This window comes from Pongo abelii, chromosome 12, assembly GCF_028885655.2.
Source record: "Pongo abelii isolate AG06213 chromosome 12, NHGRI_mPonAbe1-v2.0_pri, whole genome shotgun sequence".
NCBI lineage: Eukaryota > Metazoa > Chordata > Mammalia > Primates > Hominidae > Pongo > Pongo abelii.
In genome coordinates, this window is record NC_071997.2 from 40889110 (window position 1) to 40910516 (window position 21407).

Here is a 21407-nt window from a genome sequence, read left to right on the forward strand (position 1 = left end):
TGAGAAAGTCCGTATGTCATCTTTGTGAGTGTCCTAGGTTAGTAGGTCCTATCTTGTTAGGCAAATTAGAGGGGGAAAGTAGCCAGCAGTAAAACTGACCCTCATCACTGATAAGGAAAAGACAGATTGCTAAAGTGACCCAGGGATAATCCATTTTATTTGGCAACATTCCTTTGAGGGTCTCAGCCCAAAATGTTTAAGGGCATAAACAAGGCAATTATAAATTTCATAAGGAATGGATAGCAGCCAGACATATGAGAGAATAATGGACAGCACTGGCATAGATCCTGGGCCAATTTGCCAAATTTTGGTCCACTGTATGTTGTTTAGCATTCTCATTTTACTCTCCCTTGAGCCAGTTGAATCCAGAAGGATTCACCCCATATCCCAGCAAGGAAACAAGAAGGTTGGTGGCAGGGAGATGAAGTTTTACAAGCTGACTTCTGAATTTGTGATCATCTTACATCTTAGTTAAGATTATTTTGGATGCAAGTAGAAGAGATCAATTATAAACTTTCTCCAGCAAGAACGAAGAATCAATCTTAAGGAGGAAGGGTGGGGGTGGAGAGAGAGAGAGAGAGAGAGAGAGAGAGAAGTTCTGAAATTTAGCTCTCATGAGAACCAGGGACTGGGAAGGGGTCTGGAGTCCCTGAATCTGTGCTAGCAGGTCTCTCTCTCATAGTCTCAGCCTTTGCACCTCTTGGTGTCTGCCCATTCTTGCTCTTCTCTGCATTTGTGACTGTCCATTGGGAATTTATAGCATCTCTTTTCCAGCCACACTCTGAGATGGTGTTTCTCAGATCAAATGCTGAATCTGCATCTCAGTTAAGTCAGAGTCCTTTCTAACTCAGCCATTTCTGGTTAGGGAATGGGGTCACGTGTCATGAACGTGCCGGCGGATGCCCCATCTCTGTAGGTGCTAAGACAGTTCCCAAAAAATAGCAGCTGAGCAGATATCTATTGTAATGTGTGTGGCAGTTTTGAAAATATTTTCTAATACTTTGAAGCTGGTATATAGAAATGGAGTTTAATTTTGTATGTTGATCTTATAATCAACAACCTAGTTAAATTGCCATATTAATTCTAACGATCTGTTTGTAGTTCTTTTGGGTTTCCTATGAAGATAGTCCTATCATCTGAGAAAAATGATAGCTTTGTTTCTTCCTTTCCAATCATTTACATTTGTTTCTTTGCCTATATTATAGAAGTGGCAAGAATTTCCAATGCAATGGTTAAAGGAAGTGGTTCATAACAGGCACCTATATTTTATCCTTCACTTTAAAAGAAATGTGTTTACTATTTCACCATTAAGGATATTATTTGGTGTGGGACTTGTGCAGATATTCTTTATTATGTTAAGGAAAAGCCTGTTTTACTCTTCATTTATAAACAGTTTTGTGCATGTGTGCATTTATTTGAGTAGTTTTAAAATTAAATATATTCATTTTATGGAATTATTTATCTGCATTTATTTTATTGAGATGATTGCACATTTTCTTCCTTTTAATCTGCTAATGTGATGAATTTACATTAACAGATTTTCTAATGTTAACAAATCTTGAGTTTCAGGATATATACAACTCAGTCATGATGTATGTGTGTGTATTTAAAAAGCTGCTGATTTCGTTTGGTAATATTTGTTTAGGGTTTTCTGCTCTGTGATTATGAATGAGGTTGGCCTCTGCTATTCTTTTCCAGGGGTGTCCTTAATCTAGTTTGGATATCCAGGCTACATCACTCTCATTAAATGACTTGAGGGTGTTTCTTATTTTTCTGCTCTCTGGAAGAGTTTGTATAGAATTGAATTATCTGTTCCTTGAATATTTGGTACAAATATAACTATAAGGCTAAACAGACCTGTGGTTTCTTTCTAAGAACATATAAAATGATTGGTTTTGTTTCTTTCCTTGATATAAGCTATTCAGGTTTTCTGTTCTTGAGTCTGTTTTGCTAATTTTTATTTTCCTAGTAATTTGTTCATTTCTTCTTAGTTTTAAAATTTATCAACCATAAAGTCTATGATACCCTTTTCTCTTTTTAGCCCCTGCTGTATGGGTAATTACTCCCCTTTGCCATTCCTAATATTGTTTGTTTTCTGCAGCTGCCTTGTCACTTGATCTATTTTGTATATTTTTTCAAATAATAAATTTTTGGCTTTGTTGATCCTCTCCACTATATCTGGTTTTTCTATTTCATTGATTTTTATCTTTATTACTTCTTTTCTTCTGAGACAGGTTTCACTGTGTCACCCAGGCTAGAGTGCGGTAGCTCTTGGGCTCAAGTGATCCTCCCACCTCAGCCTCCCAAGTAGAGTAGCTGCTATTACAGGTGTGTGCTATCATGCCCAGCTAATTTTTAAAATTTTTGTTGAAATGGGGGTCTCACTATGTTGTCCAGGCCAGTCTCAAACTCCTGGGCTAAAACGATCCTCTTGCTTCAGCCTCCCAAAATGTTGGGATTACAGGAGTGAGCCACCATGCCTGGCCATTACTTATTTTCTTCTACTTTCTTTGGGTTTATTTTCCTGCTCCTCCTATAGTATCTTAATTTGAATGTTATCTTATCGTCTCCATTTCTCTTTTTCTATTATACACATTTAAAATGATAACTTTTCTTTTTAAATGCTGCTTTGGTTATATCAACCATGATTTGGTATATAAGATTTTCAGTTTATTGATTCTAAAATTATTTTAATTTCCATGGTGACTTTTTTGACCTACGAATTAGTTGATTATGTTTTTCAGTTTTCTAATGTCTGGTGTTTAAAAAATATAGCCAACATTTGTTGAATTCTTACTATATGTCAAGTATCTGTCTTCATGCTTTACATTCATTAACATAAATTCTCACAATGGCCCTATAGAGAAGGACTGTTCTGATCCCAATATTATGTATGTGAAAAATGGGACACTGGGAGTTTAAGCAAGTTGCCCAAGATCACACAGCTCCTGAGTTGGCGGAGCTGAGATTCAAATCCAGGCTGTTTGGCTAGGGAGTATAACTACCGTACACTAGTGGCTTTTTTTTTAGTTACAGTTCTTGTTGTTGTTATTGTCATTATAATTACTTTTATACATATATATATATTTCTATTAATTCCATCGTAGAGAAAATGGCCCAAGTCATAAAGATTTTTTGAAAATTTTTTATGGCCTGTTCTGTGGTCTAGAGGCTGGTCAGTTTCCATGTATGCCTCAGAGGAGTGTGTCTTCTGCAATTGGATACAGGGTTTCAAAGGTGACCAATAGATCAAGCTTCTTAGTGGCATTATTTAAATATGCCCTGTTCTTACTGAGGTTTTTGGCCTGTCTGATCTATCAATTATTGAGAGATGTGTGCTGAAATCTCCCACTGTTGATAGTGGATTTGTCAGTATATTCGTCCATTTTTACACTGCTATAAAGAACTAACTAAGACTGGATAATTTATGAAAAAAAAAAGAGGTTTAATTAACTCACAGTTCCACAGGCTGTAGAGGAAGCATGGGGGTGGGTGTCCTCAGGAAACTTACAATCATGGCGGAAGGTGAAGGGGAAGCAATTATGTCTTACCATGGCAGAGCAGGAGAGAGAGAGAGAAGTTGAGGGGAGCCACACACTTTTAAATGATCAGATCTCGTGAGAACTCACTCATTATCATGAGAACAACAAGGGGGAAATCCACCCCATGATCCAGTCACTTCCCACCAGACCCCTGCTCCAGTTGGACATGAGATTTGGGTGGGGACACAAATCCAAACTATGTCAGTGTCTCTTTGTAATTCTATCAATTTCAGTCTCATTATTTTGACATTGCATTATTAGATGTTTATAAGTTTTAAATTATTATATTTTCCTAGTGAATTGAGTGTTTGATCTTTATGTAGTTGACTCCCTTTATCAATAGCAATACCTTAAAATGTATTTTGTCTAATATTAACATAAGGACAAAAGCCTCCATTTGATTGGCATTTACCTGTTATATCCTTATAGTTTCAACTTTTCTGTGTTATTGTGTTTATGTGTCTTATAAACAACATTTATCTATTTTTAAAATTGAATCTACCTTGACAATCTCAATTTTATCTGTTTAGTCCCAGTAATTATTGTCATCATGGATATATTTGAATTTATGTTTTCCGTCTTACTCTTATTTTCTATTTGTTGAGTCTTATCTCTGCTTGTTTGGACTTACAACCTTCAGCTTTATGGTGTTTATTTTCCCTTTTCCATTTTTCCCTTTTATGGTTTTCACTCTACTTATGCTTATTTTGTGGCCACCCTAGCAATTTTAACATGCACATTTAACTTACGAAGTCTGAAGTTAATTATTAGCATTCTTTTCTCCCAATAATAGAAGAGCTTAGATTGCTTTAACTAATCATCAGCTCCCACCCTCTAAACTATTGTTGTCCACTGCTCCAGTACTGTGTTTTTTAATCCCACAAATTAGCCGCATGTTTATTATTATATGGAATCACTTTTTCTTTAGAGTTATCACCTTTTACCAATTTCTTTGCTCACAATTCCTTCTTGCATCTCTGTAGTCATTTCCTGGTTTCTGGAGTACTTTTTTCTAAACACCATTTAGTGTGGGTCTGTAGTTTTTATCTGAATCTGTCTGTTCCATCTCAATCTATAGAGGTTACATATTGTTCAGTATAGAATTCATTGTTGATAGTTATCATCTCTTAGCACTTCAAAGTTTTGCTTATCTGGATTTCCTCGTTGCTGAGGAATCAGCTATCTAATAGTAATTTTTCATGGCAATCTATTTTTTCTTTCTGTTTCTTTTAAGGTATTTTATTTGTTGTCATGACCTATGGTTTCACTATAATATGTATAAATATAAATTTGGTTGTATTTTTCCTATTTGGATTCATTTGAGGTTGGTAAATATGTGGATTTGTCTCACTAACAATTCTGTAACATTTTAGGCCATTGTCATTTTGAATATTGTTTTCTGTGTTATTTGCATTATCTCCTTCTAGGCGTATTAGGCTAATATCAATATCTGCTGCCTCTGCAGTTTTGATTCTGTTGATTATTTAATCTTCTGCTTGTCTTTTATTTGCCCTTGTGTTTTGTGAGCAGCCTGTGAATAAGTAGGTGGATGGTGCAGTGCTGACTGCCTCTTTCATTCTCAGCCCTCGGCAAGCCCTTCACTGTCTGCCTCCATCCCCCATCCCCAGCTAGTCCACCTCTCTCTCTCTCTCTCTCTCTCTCTCTCTCTCTCTTTCTCTCTCTGTCTCTCGCCACCAATGGTCTGTGCTCCACTTAGCAGCTGGAGTCATCTTTTAAAATCACAAATCGTCTGACTCCAAAGCTTAGAATTTATTTTTAACTTTACATTGCACCTAAATTAACATAAAATAAATCCCCAAGATGGCTGCTGAGGCCCCGGGTGACTTGACCCTTGTCTGCCCCCAAAGGCTTCTCTTCAGGCCCCTCCCCCTCACTCATCACCTCCAGCCCAGCCTTCTTTCCAGGCCCTGGACATTCTGTACCCCTTCATGCCTCAGGGCGTTTGCACAGGCTGCTCTCTCAGCTGGAACAAGCGTCCTCCCATTCCCAGATTGGCTGAATTTCCTTCTTTAAGTTTCCAAGTTAAGCAAGCCCTCTGAAAACCTTCTCTGGCATCCGGGTTGGAGGAGGTCTCTCTTACTATTTATTTTCTCACAGAACCTCCCTGCCCCCTTCTTTTCCTTTCTGGAACTTGCCACAGATTTTTTTTTTTTTTTTGAGATGGAGTCTCGCTCTGGTGCCCAGGCTAGAGTGCAGTGGTGCAATCTCAGCTCACTGCACTCTCTGCCTCCCAGGTTCAAGCAATTCTGCGTCAGCCTCCTGAGTAGCTGGGATTACAGGCACGCGCTACTACGCCCGGCTAATTTTGTATTTTTAGTAGAGATGGGGTTGTTGGTCAGGCTGGTCTCGAACTCCTGACCTTGTGAACCACCAGCCTCGGCATCTCAAAGTGCTGGGATTACAGGCGTGCCACAGATTTTTAATTACTTATTTTATTTGTCCACCTGGCCAATGTCTGTCCCTCTCATGAAGACAGGGCCATGGCTGTAGTTCACTATGGGTAGCGTAGTGCCTAAGATGGAGGGAGCCTTGGTATGCATTTGGTGACAGAATCCATGAAGGAACTCTTTTCTGCCCACTCTGTCCAGCGAATAAGTCCTGAGAGTGCAGGGCAGCAGTGATAGTGTCCCCTCAAAGCATGCGGCAGGATGGGGCAACCTGCCATCACTCCACCGGACTCAGAATCCTGAATTCAGGAGACCCAACCCAGATCTCAGCTGTCACAGGACAGGTTGCAGTGACTCTGCATGCTCCCAGATCCCCTCACATACAGCTTCTGCACCACTGGGCACGGTGGAAGTCACAGGCATAAAGTTAGTGCCACCCGAAGACACGGTGCCTCCTGGTTGGTGGGTCAGTCTCTGTGTTTTTAACTGGCCTCCTCTAACAAATAAGATAAGATTGATTTAATCTGTTTTGTCTTCTTCAAATTAACAGAATTTACCCTCATTTGTTTAAAAAGGGGAAAGAATGCCTGTTTCTAATTTGTTCTGATACCTTTATTAAATGTAATCATATAGTAAAAAATTCAGTGATGTTAAAAACAGCAGGAAAATATTAAACTTTCCATGTACAAAGTTTGGGTCATAAAATATGTTTTGTGGGGCTGTCACTGAAATGGGACACAACCTTCATGACACTCACAATTAGTTGCTAAGAGGCTCGATGTAACCCAGAAGGCAGAGAGCAGAGGAGCTGTCTACCGAGCGAGCTCTTGCTTCACAGAGCCCAGGTTCTGGCTGCTTCCCTCTTTGAGGATTCTGCTGGTGTTTGGAACACGGGTTTAGAGTTCCCTCTGTCTATCCCATGTTTCTTTCTCTCCTTCTTAGGAATAAAGTAAGCTCACGGAAAATCTTACTTACTTTTTTTTTTTTTTGGATGAAACCTATTTCTTCTGCTACCACCCTTTTTTTTCCCCACCACCCATCGACCCCACCAAGCATATACAAACAAATATCCCCACTCTGGAGTCCAATGTAGAAAGCAGAAAAATTTCATATTGTAATGAAAACCTAAGGTGCTACTTACTGAGTGGCTTGAGTTGATGGCTTAGGAAAGGACTTCCTCAGACTCCAAAAGATTTGTTCATGTTGGAGAAGCAGTTAACATTGATTTATCTCTGGTCATGAACAGACACGGTTGGAGCTAACACTTCCCACATGCTGTATTTGTCTGTACTGGCTGCTATACGAAGTGCCATAGACTGGGTGGATTAAACAACAGAAATTTCTTTTCTCACAACTCTGGAGCTGGAAGTCTGGGATCCAGGTGTGGGCAGGGTTGGTCTCCTCTGAGGCTCTCTTCTTGACTTGTGGATGACCGTCTCCTGCCTGTGTCTTCACACTTTCCTCTGTATGTGTCTATGTCCTGATATCCTCTTATAAGGATGCCAGTCAATATTGAATTAGGGCTGCCCAATTACCTCCTTTAATCTTAATTACCCCGTTTAAGGTCCTGTTTTGAAATACAGCCACATTCTGAGATTGTGGGGGTTAGGACTTCAACATAAGAATTTTGTGGGGGACCAGGGGTGGTGGCTTATGCCTGTAATCCTAGCACTTTGGGAAGCCGAGGCGGGCGGATCACCTGAGGTGAGGAGTTCCAGACCAGCCTGGCCAACATGGTGAAACCCCGTCTCTACTAAAAATACAAAAAAAAGGTGGGCATGGTAGCGGGCGCCGGTAATCCCAGCTTACTCTTGAGGCTGAGGCAGGAGAATCACTTGAACCTGGGAGGCGGAGATTGCAGTGAGGCGAGATCGCGCTGCTGCACTCCAGCCTGGGTGACAGAGTGAGACTCCGTCTCAAAAAAAAAAAAAAGGAATTTTGAGGGGACACAATGATGTAGCCCATAGTACCTGCATATGCACGCGCACGCGTACACGTGCGCGCACATGCACGCGTACACGTGCGTGCACATGCACACACACACTCCCATGCATACTCTCTGTACTTTTCTATAGGCCTATTCCAACTAAATTTTTAGTTTTAATCTGAGATATAGCAAAGGCCCAGTGATTAGGTCTTGCAATGAAGCGATTCCCAACAGAGACATATGGGGTGAGAGCCCCATGCACCTTCATTGGCCACATGTCAGCCATGGGGAGAGCAGGCTGGCCCAGCATGCATGCCAGTGTGTGTGTGGAATGGTCCCTGACAACTGGAACAACCGCTATTGGTTCAGGGGCCCTCACGCTGCAATCAGCACCACCATAGCTGGGAATGACAGGGATGAGGTTTTAGGGAACTGATCCCCCAGGTTTCCATTCAGTTGGCAGCTCCAAATGGACACAGAAGCTTGTGAATCGTGTGTGATGTGGCAGCCTTCCTGCTGAGCAGGCATCTGTGGTACCCTGGTTAAAGCCAAGACAATTCAGAGGCTGAGAGAAGTGAAACCGAATCCCCAGGGCACTGAGGGATCCCATGGGCAGCAGATGGAAGGAAAATGCCCCGTGGCAGGAGTGGGAATGGAGAGCATGAAATGCAGGTGTGGCAATTTCCCCAGAATACTTTGGACTTCCCTGGACAATGCCACAGAGGACCCTGGGCATCCTGGGACACCAAGGAGCCTGTGCTTCCTCCTAGGCATATGCAGGTTCTCATCTGTCAGCTGTTGGAGGGCTGCACTGGAGAGGAGAACATTTGGCACCTGGCATGTCTCCCTGTAGAGCAGTCCCCCTGGGAGCTAATGGATCTTTTCCACCTGCGGCAAAAATAGACTTGATTCGGATACCTCATCCTGAGATTGGCTTACCCAGGCCTACACAGCCCCTCCAGGCAGATGAGAACCCTCACACATTACCTCTGAATGAAACACAGGGTCCAGGCAGATGGAGTTCCAGGGACAGAGCGGGGCAAACCTTGTAATCTTGCTTGGCTCAGTGTGGATGGCCCCTTGGCCTGACTCAAGGCTTGAGGGAGATGACAGAGGGTTAATCGAGGATGGCAGGGCCCTCCATGTGGCTCTGCACTCAGCCCTTTCTCTCCTGAGCCGGAGGCCACAGCCCTGCCCTGCACCATGAACCCCAGGCAGGAGGCTGTCGGCTCTTGGCCCAGCTCCCCTGGGGCCTCGGGTGATAGTCAGCTTCAGAAGTCCTGCTCTTCTCCCAGCCGTGTGGATCCCATTTAGCATCAGGTGGCTACTGCAGGAAGCCCTCTGCCTTTGTTTTTCTTGGGCACCGGCTCAAAGTCCCTTTAAGTGCGAAGTCTTTATTCCTGGTTTCCTCCTTCTCCACTTCCTCCCCATGAAAAGAGCTGATGGCCAGTTGTCACTAGAGCCCAGGAGAGGCCCCTTCCTTCCCTCCCAACTGGGCTATTTTCCTGTGCCACACCTGTCCTGGTCTTTGTGAGTCATGGCCATCTCCATGCTGGGCTGATTAGAAGTTCACCTCACATCCTTTGGGAGAGCTTGAGTCACATCTAGTTGCCATTTCTAGCCTACCTCCCCGCCACCCCCCAAGAATGAGGGATGCTGGGACACTGCCCAGGATCAGCATTCAGCACCCCAGGCTATAGAAGCTGAGGTAAGGTTTACGTTCACCATTCTGCACCCATTCTTCTTTCAGCGATGACTGCATATATCATTAGCTGTGTTCAGTAAGGGCCAAGCAAGACCAGGATCTCAGAGTCAAAGTTGGGTACCACATACAGGCCAGAGTAGCACAAGGCAGGGGTTGGGGACAGGTGGGAAAATTGCTACCCAAGGCCAGTCAGATCCAGGGGCTGGAAGGGAGGAGTATAAGGCTGCTTGTCTTAAATAAAGGGCAAGGGGCTAGAAAGCAAAGGTGGTGGGTGAGGCAGCTGTTTTAAACAGAGAGATAGGGACACCTTTCTTGCAGTGGAACTTTTTCAGACCTGAGATGGAAATGAAATGGGGGACCCCCCACGGAGGTCTGAGGGGAGTGTTCCAGACAGTGGGAACAGGATTGCAAAACCCCAGGGAAGTGGGCAAGCCAGTGTGGCCAGAATGAACCCAAGCAAGGTTCAGGGAAACCTCCCTGAACTTCAGTTTTTTCATCCTGAAAACTGGAGTGGTGAGATGTGAAAAGTAGAAATGACACATTGTATGTAGTGCATATGAAAGTTGACCCTCAGTAGTGGCCTCCATGACTGTCCCTTCTCTGGGCACACGCCGTGGTGCTGGTCTGTAAAGATGTGTGAAGGTCTCCTCTAACTGTACCTTCCATGTGCAGTCGTGGCCCTCCTCCTCTCACAACGTTCCGCGGCTTCTTTTTACTCAGACCAGCTCCATTGTTGGCTTCCGAGTCTTTCATTTCCTCCCCCACCAATCCCGCCAACTCCTCCCTCCATCCTTGTGCTCCTTAGTCCAACCCTGAGCCTCTTTCTTGCGGTCTTTCTCAGGCACCCATTTACCTTCCACCTGGGGATTTGTGAATGACTTTTTTCTTTTTTTTTTTTTTAATGTATAAATTTTCTGGGTTTTTTTTTTTTTACATTGCTTGTGTATTACTTTTAGTAATTAATTTAAAAACCCAAAAAGTTTATTTTTAGTTAAAAAATGATGCAGACACAGATGCATAAACTGTTTATAATCATTTGTCTCCAAAGAATTCAAGGCCTCAACTATAGAATTTAAGTCACTCAAGAAGATGGCTGCAAGCCCCATTCAGTGACTGCTCTATGCCATGGGTCTTTCTCTAAGCCACATAGACGTTTACCCAGGATGTGGATGCTGGGACTTTCTAAGCCTGACTAGTTTCTAAGTGGGTCATCTCAGGGTCCCAAGGATTGAGACTCCTGTGAGGCCAGGCCTTTCTGGCTTATTCTAAAGAAATTAGATCATAAATACACCTTGTTACTTTCAGGAGATGGGAAGCAACATGACAACCACGACCCTGCCTCCCATGTGGTTGGACTTTGATTTTTCTTGTTGCCATTTCATTTTCAGCTACCTGCAAGCTGTTTGAGGGCTGTGAGCCTTGTTACCTCAGTTCTCAAGGGCCAGATAGAGTCCAGAATCAACATCCAGTTTCACTTGACTTTCAAACTAGAAGAGGAGCTCACAGCTGAGTTTCACCATGTAGGAGAGAAAGGAATTATATTGCATGTGAAGAGCTGATACAAAACATCTTTGTGCTCCCAGAACTCCATTGCCTGTTCTTTGAGAGACTACTGGTGTCTGTTTGCTGGTTCTGCCCTTTGAGTAGATTCTCTTTCTGGTCATTTTAAAGCTGATTGCCTGACTTCCAGGGCAGGGTGGAAGTAAGTTTAAAAAGTGTCAGAGAACAACAAAGAGCCTGTTGCCCTCTCCTCCATCGGAAGAGAGGAGAGCAAAATGCTCAGAAAAAAAAAAAAAGCACTTTGTTTCTTCAACATTAGTATTTTCAGTGTTTTGCAGCTGAACTTCTTAGGTATAACCACTGCTTCTCAACACTGAGGTGCTGTATTAGTCTGTTCTCACACTGCTTAATAAAGACATACCCGAGACTGGGTAATTATTAAGCAAAGAGGTTTAATGGACTCACAGTTCCACATGGCTGGAGAGGCCCCACAATCATGGCAGAAGATGGTGGAAGAGCAAAGTCACGTCTTACATGGTGGCAGGCAAGAGGGCATGTGCAGGGGAACTACCCTTTATAAAACCATCAGATCTTGTGAGACTTATTCACTACCATGAGAGCAGGGCAGGAAAAACCCACTGCCATGGTTCAGTTACCTACCACTGGGTCCCTCCCATGACACGTGGGGATTATTACAATTCGAGATGAGATTTGGGTGGGGACACAGAGCCAAACCATATCAGGTGGTATATTTAGTGTTACTCTTCTTCCACATCAGAACTTGACAGATGATTCAAGAACATTCCAACACAATCCTGAGCCTCACTTGCTTCATCTGTAAAATGGGGATAATGCCTACTTCACAGGGCTGTTGTGAGGATTAAAGGGATTCTGTGAGGTAAAGGAAGTCTGTGTGAAGTCCCAGCACAGCATCTAGCATAGAGGGTACTGTAGAATGAGAAGGGTGGAAATGAGTCCACTGTAGCCTTATGGGGAAATCACTCTGCGGCAGGACCGCACTTTATCAGAACCTGATTTCATGTGGTTTGCCCACAAGGCAGTTTTAATCCTGTGATTATTATGGGGTGGGGCAAGTGAACTTCTGGTTGGAAATGTTACTGATTTACTTACCCATAAACAAAATCAGTTTAACCTTAAGAAGGTAATTAAGGCTTCTGCTGGGGACTCCTTTGCTTCTGTAAACTGCAGGTGGTAACACCGCCCAGTCAGCCTTGATGGCGAAGAGGGAAAGGTGGCCGGGCCTTCCAGGGTGGTTCTCCCCACAGGAGCAGGGCTGTTGCTCACAAGTTTTCAGGAATCTGAGGGCAGTGGGAACCTGGAAATCCAGACTTCTAAGACCCCTGAAATGTGGCCATTTTCAGAAATGAAGCAGGTCCCCCAGGCATGAAAGATACCTGGAGATTCGAGAGTATGAGTGCCCCTGGGCCTCTGTGGCTTGAAAATATTATCAGAGCAAAACTTGTCATTCCTTATTCAGAGCTAAAGTGCTCACTGCACATACTCCTGGGAGAAGTAACAGGACAGTCAGCTCTGACATGCCTGACACAGGCAGAAGTGATTTGTGGAAGCGGGCTTGGACAGGGGGAACAATTCTGGATATTTCACAGGGAAAACAAAGAGCTGGAAGAAGGAGGTAGTGCAGAGGCCCTCAGAAGGGGAAGGACCTGGGGCCACACAAAGACAGGCTTTGCTTCTTTCATGTTTTGCTTGGGGCCAAACTTACTTTCTCCTGTGTAGCTGATTCTCTGGTTTGTGTGCAGAAACACTGCCAACGCTGCCATTTAAATAAGGATTTCAGGAAGTAAAAGGAAAAAAAATACTGGAGTGAGAATTTATGGCGCAGAGTATTTAATGATATTAAGATGCAGAGTGACAATTTAAGACATTTATGCTGCCTCCCAAGGAGTTTTGTAGGTATATAGGCTAATTCTCAGAAGGGTTGCTGGGGGTGGGGGAGGCATCATTTGCCTACATATGGTGAGGTATAATCACTAGTACCTTGGCATTTATTGTAATTTGGAAGAAAGATGGAAGATGGAAAAAAATCAGTCTACTTTATTGAAATCTTTTGCAGAAATATGACACAACCATTTTCAAATAGTTTTTATTACCACCAAAATAATATTCGTGAACTAAAAGCTAATGTAAGGAATCAAAATTCTTACAGTGGTTATTTTGGCTAGGAGAAATATGATTGTTTACCTCTTTTCAATTTTCTGTATATTTTTTAATTTTAAAGAAAATGTGAGTCCTATATAGTGACGGGATCGCAAATTTGAAATGTGTGTGTGTGTTTTTTCTCTTTCTGCAACAGGGTTACATGATGGAAAATCGAATCTCAGGCTTAAAGTGTGACACAGATGTGTTTGCCACTTTTGAAGGTGACAATGTTGTTATGCTTCAGGTAAGATTCGGGAAATGTTTTCAAGATCAAGAGTTATCCAGAAGTCTGAAGTGTTTCATATATTTTATCTTTATCAGATTGCCTTCTTTAATTGGCAGGTGCTTTCCTGTTAGGCACTTGATATTTGTTGTAGCTGAACAGGGGATTACATTATTTCTCTCTTAGCTGATCTTTGACTTTGAATTTTATCTTTTTGGTTTAAGAAAACCACTTATACATAGTGAGTCAGATTCTTCTACTGGGAAGGGTATTTTGAAAGAGTATGTAAGGCCCCAGAAGATGAACAAGCAAAAGGCATGAAAACCCAGTTTACAAAAGAACGGCAATGGATCAGCCTCCTAATGATCAAGGAAATGCATATTAGACTATTCTGCAATACGGTTTTCCTTTCTCAATCCAATCGGCTCATGTTTTCAAGTATGTTGAAGTCCCCGTGTTGGCACAGGGGGGTCCTTTTGCATGTTGCTGTTGAACTGTGTGTAATTCTACTTCTGGGCTGTATTTTAAGATAACAGCCTGAAATACAGAAAACTTCAAGGCACTAACATTTTCACCAGTACATTATTTATTATAGCAATAATGTTGGAGTCCAAATTTTCAACAATAGGAAAATTATTATACAGTATAAATCATGCTCTGGCCACTTAGTGGGGAATTATATGGCTTTTAAAATAGTGCTTTCAAAGAGTGCTATTTATAACAGAAATTTAAAACTTATGGTAAGTAAAAATGATACAAAAACATACAGTCATGCATTGCTTAACAACAGGAATATATTCTGAGACATTTGTCATTAGGCTGTTTCATTGCTGTGTCAACATCATAGAGTGCACTCACACAAACCAAGATGGCACAGCCTACTTCGCACCTAGGCTATGTGGTGGAGCCTATTGCTCCTATTGCTCCTATGCTACACACCTGTACAGCATGATACTGTACTGAATACCATAGGCTACTGCAACATAATTTTTGTTTGTTTATTGATACATAATATTTGTACATATATAAGGGATACATGTGATGTTATGTTACATGCCTCGAGTGTGTAATGATCAAGCCAGAGTTTTTAGAGTGTCCATCATCTCGAGTATTTATCATTTCTATGTGTTGGGAACATTTCAAGTCTTCTCTTCTGTGTATTTTGAAATATGCAATATATTGTTGTTAACTATAGTCACTCTACTCTGCTATCGAACATTATAACTTATTCCTTCTACCTGACTGTATATTTGTACTGATTAATCAACTTCTGTTAATTCCCCCTACCCACCCCCCAACACCTTTCCCAGCCTCTGGTATCTATCGTTCTACTCTTTACTGCTGTGAGATCAACTTTTTTAGCTCCCATATATGAGTAAGAACGTGCCATATTTGTGTTTCTGTGCCTGAGTTATTTCACTTAGCATAATGACCTCCAGTTCCATTCATGTAGCTGCAAATGAAATGATTTCATTTTTTATGGCCAAATGGTATTCCATTATGTATATATACCATATTTTTTTTCTCCATTTCTTCGTGTGATGGGTATTTAGGTTGATTCCACATCTTTGCTATTGTGACTAGTGCTGCAATAAACGTGGGTGCAGGTATACCTTTGATATATTGATTTATTTTTCCTTTGGATAAATACCCACTAGTGGGATTGCTGGAAAATAGGGTAGTTCTATTTTTAGTTTTTTGTTTGTTTGTTTGTTTTTGTTTTTGAGAAACCTCCATACTGTTTTTTATAGTGGCTGTACTAATTTACCTTCCCACCAACAGTGCCTAACACAATTTTTATGTGTAAGTATTTGCATATGGAAGCACATCAAAGCATAGATAAGGTGATATGTTGTGCTATGACATCATGATGGCAAAGATATCACTAGGTGATGGGAAATTTTTAGCTGGGGCACTTGACTGTATAAAGAATGTGATCATGATTTGGAGTTCTCAAAAAAGGACAATAGGGACTCCTGGCCTGCTAAGATAGAATAGCCCCATTCCTCACAGATTTTCCTCTTCACAGTTAAACTCCCTGGACAAAATACAACAGACAAGCATGGGAAGAGAAGACCCTGGAAGGGGGAAGGAAGAAGGCGGCTGCCTAGGGACTTTGGGACTTGAAGAATGAAACAGCAATAAGGTCTCTGGATTTCCTTATTGTCTCCCATATATCCCAGACAGGATACACATCCCCTGTATCTCTAATAGGCACACACAAAATATGCTCCAGGAGACACCTAATCCCCTAGCCAAAGGACCAGGAAGATGGTGGCCTGATGACCCGAAATCTTCTTGGTAATACCCATGCTACACCAGCCAGACACAACAAAAAAACATAACCACTCTCCCCACCCCCGCTGACAATTTCCACCTCGCTGGGAGCTGATCTTCCACTGGATCCCTGACCTAAGGAAGCAGGCAAAAGCAGGGGTAGTACTCCCATCCCCCACCCAGTGGCCTTAGTGGGGCTGAGCAGGGAGCTCATCTTTCTTTCCTCTCCTGGTGGAGACAGGTGGCGCTCAGATTCCCCACCAGAGTAGTGTCAGCAAGGCCCGGTGGCAAATCCACCCCCACTCAGCAGCAACAAGAACCAATGAGGTGGCTTAAGGTGGAGCCCATCACCAGTGTGCTTCCGCTACCCACCATGGGGCCAGCAGAGGTCCAGCAGGGAGCTGAGTCTCTACTCCCACCTGACGTCGATTAGACTAACCAGGAGGTGTGAGTAGGGACTAGTCACTACTCTGTGTTCTCCCCACCCGTGGTGTCAGTGGGCCCAGTGAGGAGCTGAAGCTCTATACCCACAAGATGACAAGAAACTGGATCAAGTAGTGTACAGCAGAGCCAGTGGACACTTTCACCTCTTCCCTCCCTGCCCCCTAAACCCCTAAAGGGGATTTAGTGGGGAGCTGAGCCTCTAGCCTCACCTGGCATCAACAGAATGAAATAGGATGAAGTGGGGGAGTTAATATCCTTCTTCCTCCTCTCCGATTTTTAGCAGGAGCCAGTAAGCAGCGGAGCCTTCACCTCATCCAGCATCAGTGAGGCACAATGAGGTGGTGGGAAATGGGGGTAGTTGGCCCTGTGCTTCCCCACTCCCTTCCCTGATGTCAGCAGGGCCAAGAGGGAACAGAACTTGCCCCCCACCTGTCTCCAACAAGGCAATGTGCATCAGCGCTCCTTTTCCTCCAGCATGGTGTCGATGGGACCCAGCAGGAAAGTGAACATATACCCATCAGGACCTTTTGCTATACTTCAAGATTAAATATCATCAAACATCACTTGTTATAAAAGAACCAAGAAAATCAAAACTTAATGAGAAAGTCAATAGATGCGGATACCAAGAAGAAAACAATGTTGGAATTATCTGATAAGGATTTTAAAGTACCCACTATAAAAGTGCTTCAAAGGTGCATAAAAGTGCTACAAATGCTCTCAAAACAAATTTTAAAAATAGAAAAAAAATAAGCAAATAAAAGGGGACCAAATTCAAATGATAGAATTAAAAATATAATGACTGAATTAACAAACTTCCAGTCTGACCCCAATAATAGAGTAGATATGATAGAGGGTGGAATCAGTGAATTTGAGGCCAGATCAACAGAATTTACCCAATCTGAACAACAGAGAAGACAAAAATGAACAGAATCACACAGATCAGTGGAGCAATAACAAAAGAGCTAGCATTTGTATTATCAGAGTCTCAGAAGGAGAGAAGTGTGTTGCTCAATATACATAAAGGAAATACTTCAGACAATTAAAAAGTGAGGAGGGCAAAGAGACCTAAATGGAGGTAAGGTTTCCACACTTCACTCAAAGTGGTAAAACATTAATATCACTAGACTGTGATGAGATATATTACAAATTTTTACATGTAAATAAGACTATACAATGTGATACTGTGAGGTTCTGGGGGAAAGCCTGAAAGAAATGAAAGGAGAAATAGACAAATCAACAATTATAGTTGGATATTTCAACACATTTATTTCAATGGTTAACACAACTACTAGACAGCAAATCAGAAAGGATACGAAAGAACTGAAAAACAGGCGCTGCTGGGCCTGCAGGTCTCTGTTGAGCCACGGATGTGGGTCTCTGTTTTGCAGGATGGGATTTGTTAAAGTTGTTAAGAATAAGGCCTACTTTAAGAGATACCAAGTGAAATTTAGAAGACGACGAGAGGGTAAAACCGGTTACTATGCTCGGAAATGCTTGGTGATACAGGATAAAAATAAATACAACACACCCAAATATAGGACAGTGGTTCATCTAACAAACAGAGATATCATTGGTCAGATTGCTTATGCCCGTATAGAGGGGGATATGGTAGTCTGCGCAGCATATGCACACGAACTGCCAAAATATGGTGTGAAGGTTGGCCTGACAAATTATGCTGCAGTGTATTGTACTGGCCTGCTGCTGGCCCGCAGGCTTCTCAATAGGTTTGGCATGGACAACATCTATGAAGGCCAAGTGTAGGTGACTGGCAATGAATACAATGTGGAAAGCATTGATGGTCAGCCAGGTGCCTTTACTTGCTATTTGGATGCAGCCCTTGCCAGAACTACCACTGGCAATAAATTTTTTGGCTCCCTGAAGGGAGCTGTGGCTGGAGGCTCATCTGTCTCTCATAGTACCAAATGATTCCCTGGTTATGATTCTGAAAGCAAGGAATTTAATGCAGAAGTACACCGGAAGCACATCACAGGCCAGAATGTTGCAGATTACCTGTGCTACTTAATGGAAGAAGATGAAGATGCTTACAAGAAACGGTTCTCTCAATACATAAAGAACAGCGTAACTCCAGACATGACGGAGGAGATGTATAAGAAAGCTCATGCTGCTATACACAAGAATCAAGTCTATGAAAAGAAGCCCAAGAAAGAAATTAAAAAGAAGAGGTGGAACTGTCCCAAAATGTCCATTTCCCAGAAGAAAGATCAGATAGCTCAAAAGAAGGCAAGCTTCCTCAGAGCTCAGGAGCGGACTACTGAGAGCTACACGAAACAATTTTCCATGACGATTTTTCAGATAAAGACAATACACTTATGGACAGCAAAAAACAAAAAACAAAAAAGAACTGAAAAACATAATCAAGCAACAGGATTTAATTAACATGTATGGAACACTCTAGTCAACAGGAACAGCATACATGTTTTTCCAGCACTTGTGGAATTTTCTTCAAGATGGACTATATCCTGAGCCATTAAAATAAAACTCAGCAAATTTAAAGGAATTAAAAAGGTACAGAATATGTTTTCTCATCATAATAGAATGAAATGAGAAATCAAGAACAGAAAGAAAAGAAGAATATCTCTAAATACTTGGAAATTAAGCAACATACTTCAAATAATCCATAGGTTAAATAGGAAATTTTAACGGAACTGTAAAAATACATAGAAATGAGTGAGCATGAACACACAACACATCAAAACATATGGGATGCAGATAAAATAGTGCTGAAAGGAAAATTCATAGTACTAAATGCTTATTTTAGAAAAGAAGAAAGGTCTCAACTCATTCACCTAAATCCCTACCTCAAGAAAATTGAAAGAGAAGAGCAAAATAAGTAGAAACCAAACATAAGAAAGGAAATAATAAAGTTAAGATTATACATTAATAAAATTGAAGCCAGGAGAACAATAGAGAAAATCCATGAAACAAAAGGTTGGCTCTGAAAATAATCAACAAAGTTGATAACACTCTAGCTAGATTGACAAAGTTAAAAATTAAGAAGGCTCAAATCACCAATATCAGGAATGAAACAGAATATACATCTAGAGATCATGCAGTCATTAAAAAATAATGAGGTTGCCAGTCGTGGTGGCTCATACCTCTAATCCCAGCACTTTGGGAGGCCAAGGTGGGCAGATTACCTGAGGTCAGGAGTTCAAGACCAGCCTGGACAACATGGTAAAACGCCATCTCTACTAAAAGTACAAAAATTAGCCGGGTGTGATGTTGCACATCTGTAATCCCAGCTTCTCGGGAAGCTGAGGCAGGAGAATCACTTGAGCTTGGGATGCAGAGGCTGCAGTGAGCCGAGATTGTGCCACTGCATTCCAGCCTGGGCAACAGAGTGAGACTTTGTCTCAAAAAAAAAAAAAAAAAGGAATGGAATGCTAGAAAATAGCTTTACATTGATAAATTTGACAACTTAGAGGAAATGGACCAGTTCTTCAAAAACTGGAAACTATCTGACTCAACAGAGTTGAAACAGACAAACTGAATAGTTCTATACTCTTAAATAAACTGAACCCTTAATAATAATATAAAAGCTCCTGAAAAATAAATCTCCTGGCCTTGAAGCCTTGGAGAATTCTATTTACCATTTAAAGAAGAATGTTACTCTCTCCTCTTCTATTTTCAGAAAATTCTATTTCCAGAAAATAGAAGAGGGGAGGGTACTCCTTGATTATTTTAGAAGGCTAGTATTACTCTGATACTAAAAGTAGACAAAGATAGAAGAAAAAAAGAATAAAGCTACATACTAGTATCACTCATGAGTGTAGATAGAGAAATCTTCAACAAAATATTAACAAATTGAATCTGGTAATGTACAAAATGAATTACACATGGCAACCTAGTGGAATTTATCTCTGATATGCAACTATGCTTCAACATTCAAAAGTCAATCAAATGCAATCCACCACATCAACAGACTAAAGGAGAAAAAGTCACATGATCATGTCAGTTTACACAGAAAAAGAATTTGACAAAGTCCAACAACCATTCATGATAAAAACTCAGCAAACTAGGAAAGAAGGGAATTTCCTCAAATTGAAAAAGAGAGTCTACAAAAATTATACCCAACATCATGCTTAATAGTGGAACATTGAATGCTTTTCCCCCAAGATTAGGAAAAAGGCAAGAATGTCCACTGTTATTCAACTAGTGCTAAAAGTTTTAGCAGTGCAATAAGGCAATAAAAATAAATTAAAACATAGAGATTAGAAGGGAAGAAATAAAAACTGTAGCTTTCTGACAAAGTTGCAAAAGCAATCCAGTGGAGGAAAGATGGCCTTTTAAGCAAATAGTGCTGGAGTAATTGGACATCCACAGGCAATAAACTGAACCTCAACCTAAGTCTCACACATTATAAAGAAATCTAACTCAAAATGAATTACTTAAATAGAAAATGTAAAATTATAAAGCTTTTAGAAAAAAGTTAGGAGAAAATCCTTGAGACCTAGGGATAGGGAAGTTCTTAGGGTTGACATCAAAAGCACATTTCATAAAAGGAAAAGTTGGTAAGCTGCATTTCATGAAAAATAAATTTTTTTGTTCTATGAAAGACCCTCTCTGTGAAGAGGATGAAAAGATAAGCTACAGACAGGGAGAATATGTTTTCAAATGACACCTCCAACAAAGGACTTGAGTCTAGAATATATAAAGAACTCTCAAAACTCAACAGTGAAAAACAAACAATCCAATTAGAAAGTGGTCAAAAAACATCAACAGACATGTCACTGAAGAGGATATACCCATGGCAAATAAGCACATGAAAATAGGTACATCATTGTAGCCATTATGGAAAATGCAAATCAAAACTCCTATGAGATATTACTACATTTCTATTAGAATGGCTAAAATGAATATTAATAACACGAAAATTGAGTAAGCTTTGTGGCTTGCACCAACACTATTTTCCTGGTTGGGATGCCAGTAAATGTTGTGTAAAGTGTTACCGCTGGGAGAAAATGGATAAAGCGTGCATAGGATCTCTCTGAATTATTTCTTATGCTTCACTGCTACAGTTACATTCATGCAAATGCTACAATTACATTTAAAGAATTTTTTAAAAAGGTATAAAACAAAAACCTATGCATGAGTAAGTTTAGAAGGAAATAGAGCAAAATACTGATATCTCAATGTTGTCAACGATCTTGATGATTAAAAAAGAACATTTTTCCATTGT

At 41.2% G+C, this 21407-nt stretch overlaps 1 protein-coding gene and 1 pseudogene across 2 annotated transcripts in view; both read left to right on the forward strand.

The window, feature by feature from the left end:
- ACOXL (acyl-CoA oxidase like) overlaps window positions 1-21407 on the forward strand; it is a 390431-nt gene that overhangs the window by 218264 nt on the left and 150760 nt on the right. Inside the window, exon 12 of one of the 2 annotated variants that reach the window (XM_054547921.2) lies at window positions 13418-13507. The exons of the other annotated variant lie outside the window; for it this stretch is intronic. Coding sequence (XP_054403896.1) covers window positions 13418-13507 — 90 coding nt within the window. The remainder of the gene's footprint in view (window positions 1-13417; window positions 13508-21407) is intronic. 2 annotated transcript variants of the gene reach the window in all.
- On the forward strand, window positions 17558-18604 carry LOC100442846 (large ribosomal subunit protein uL18-like; annotated as a pseudogene).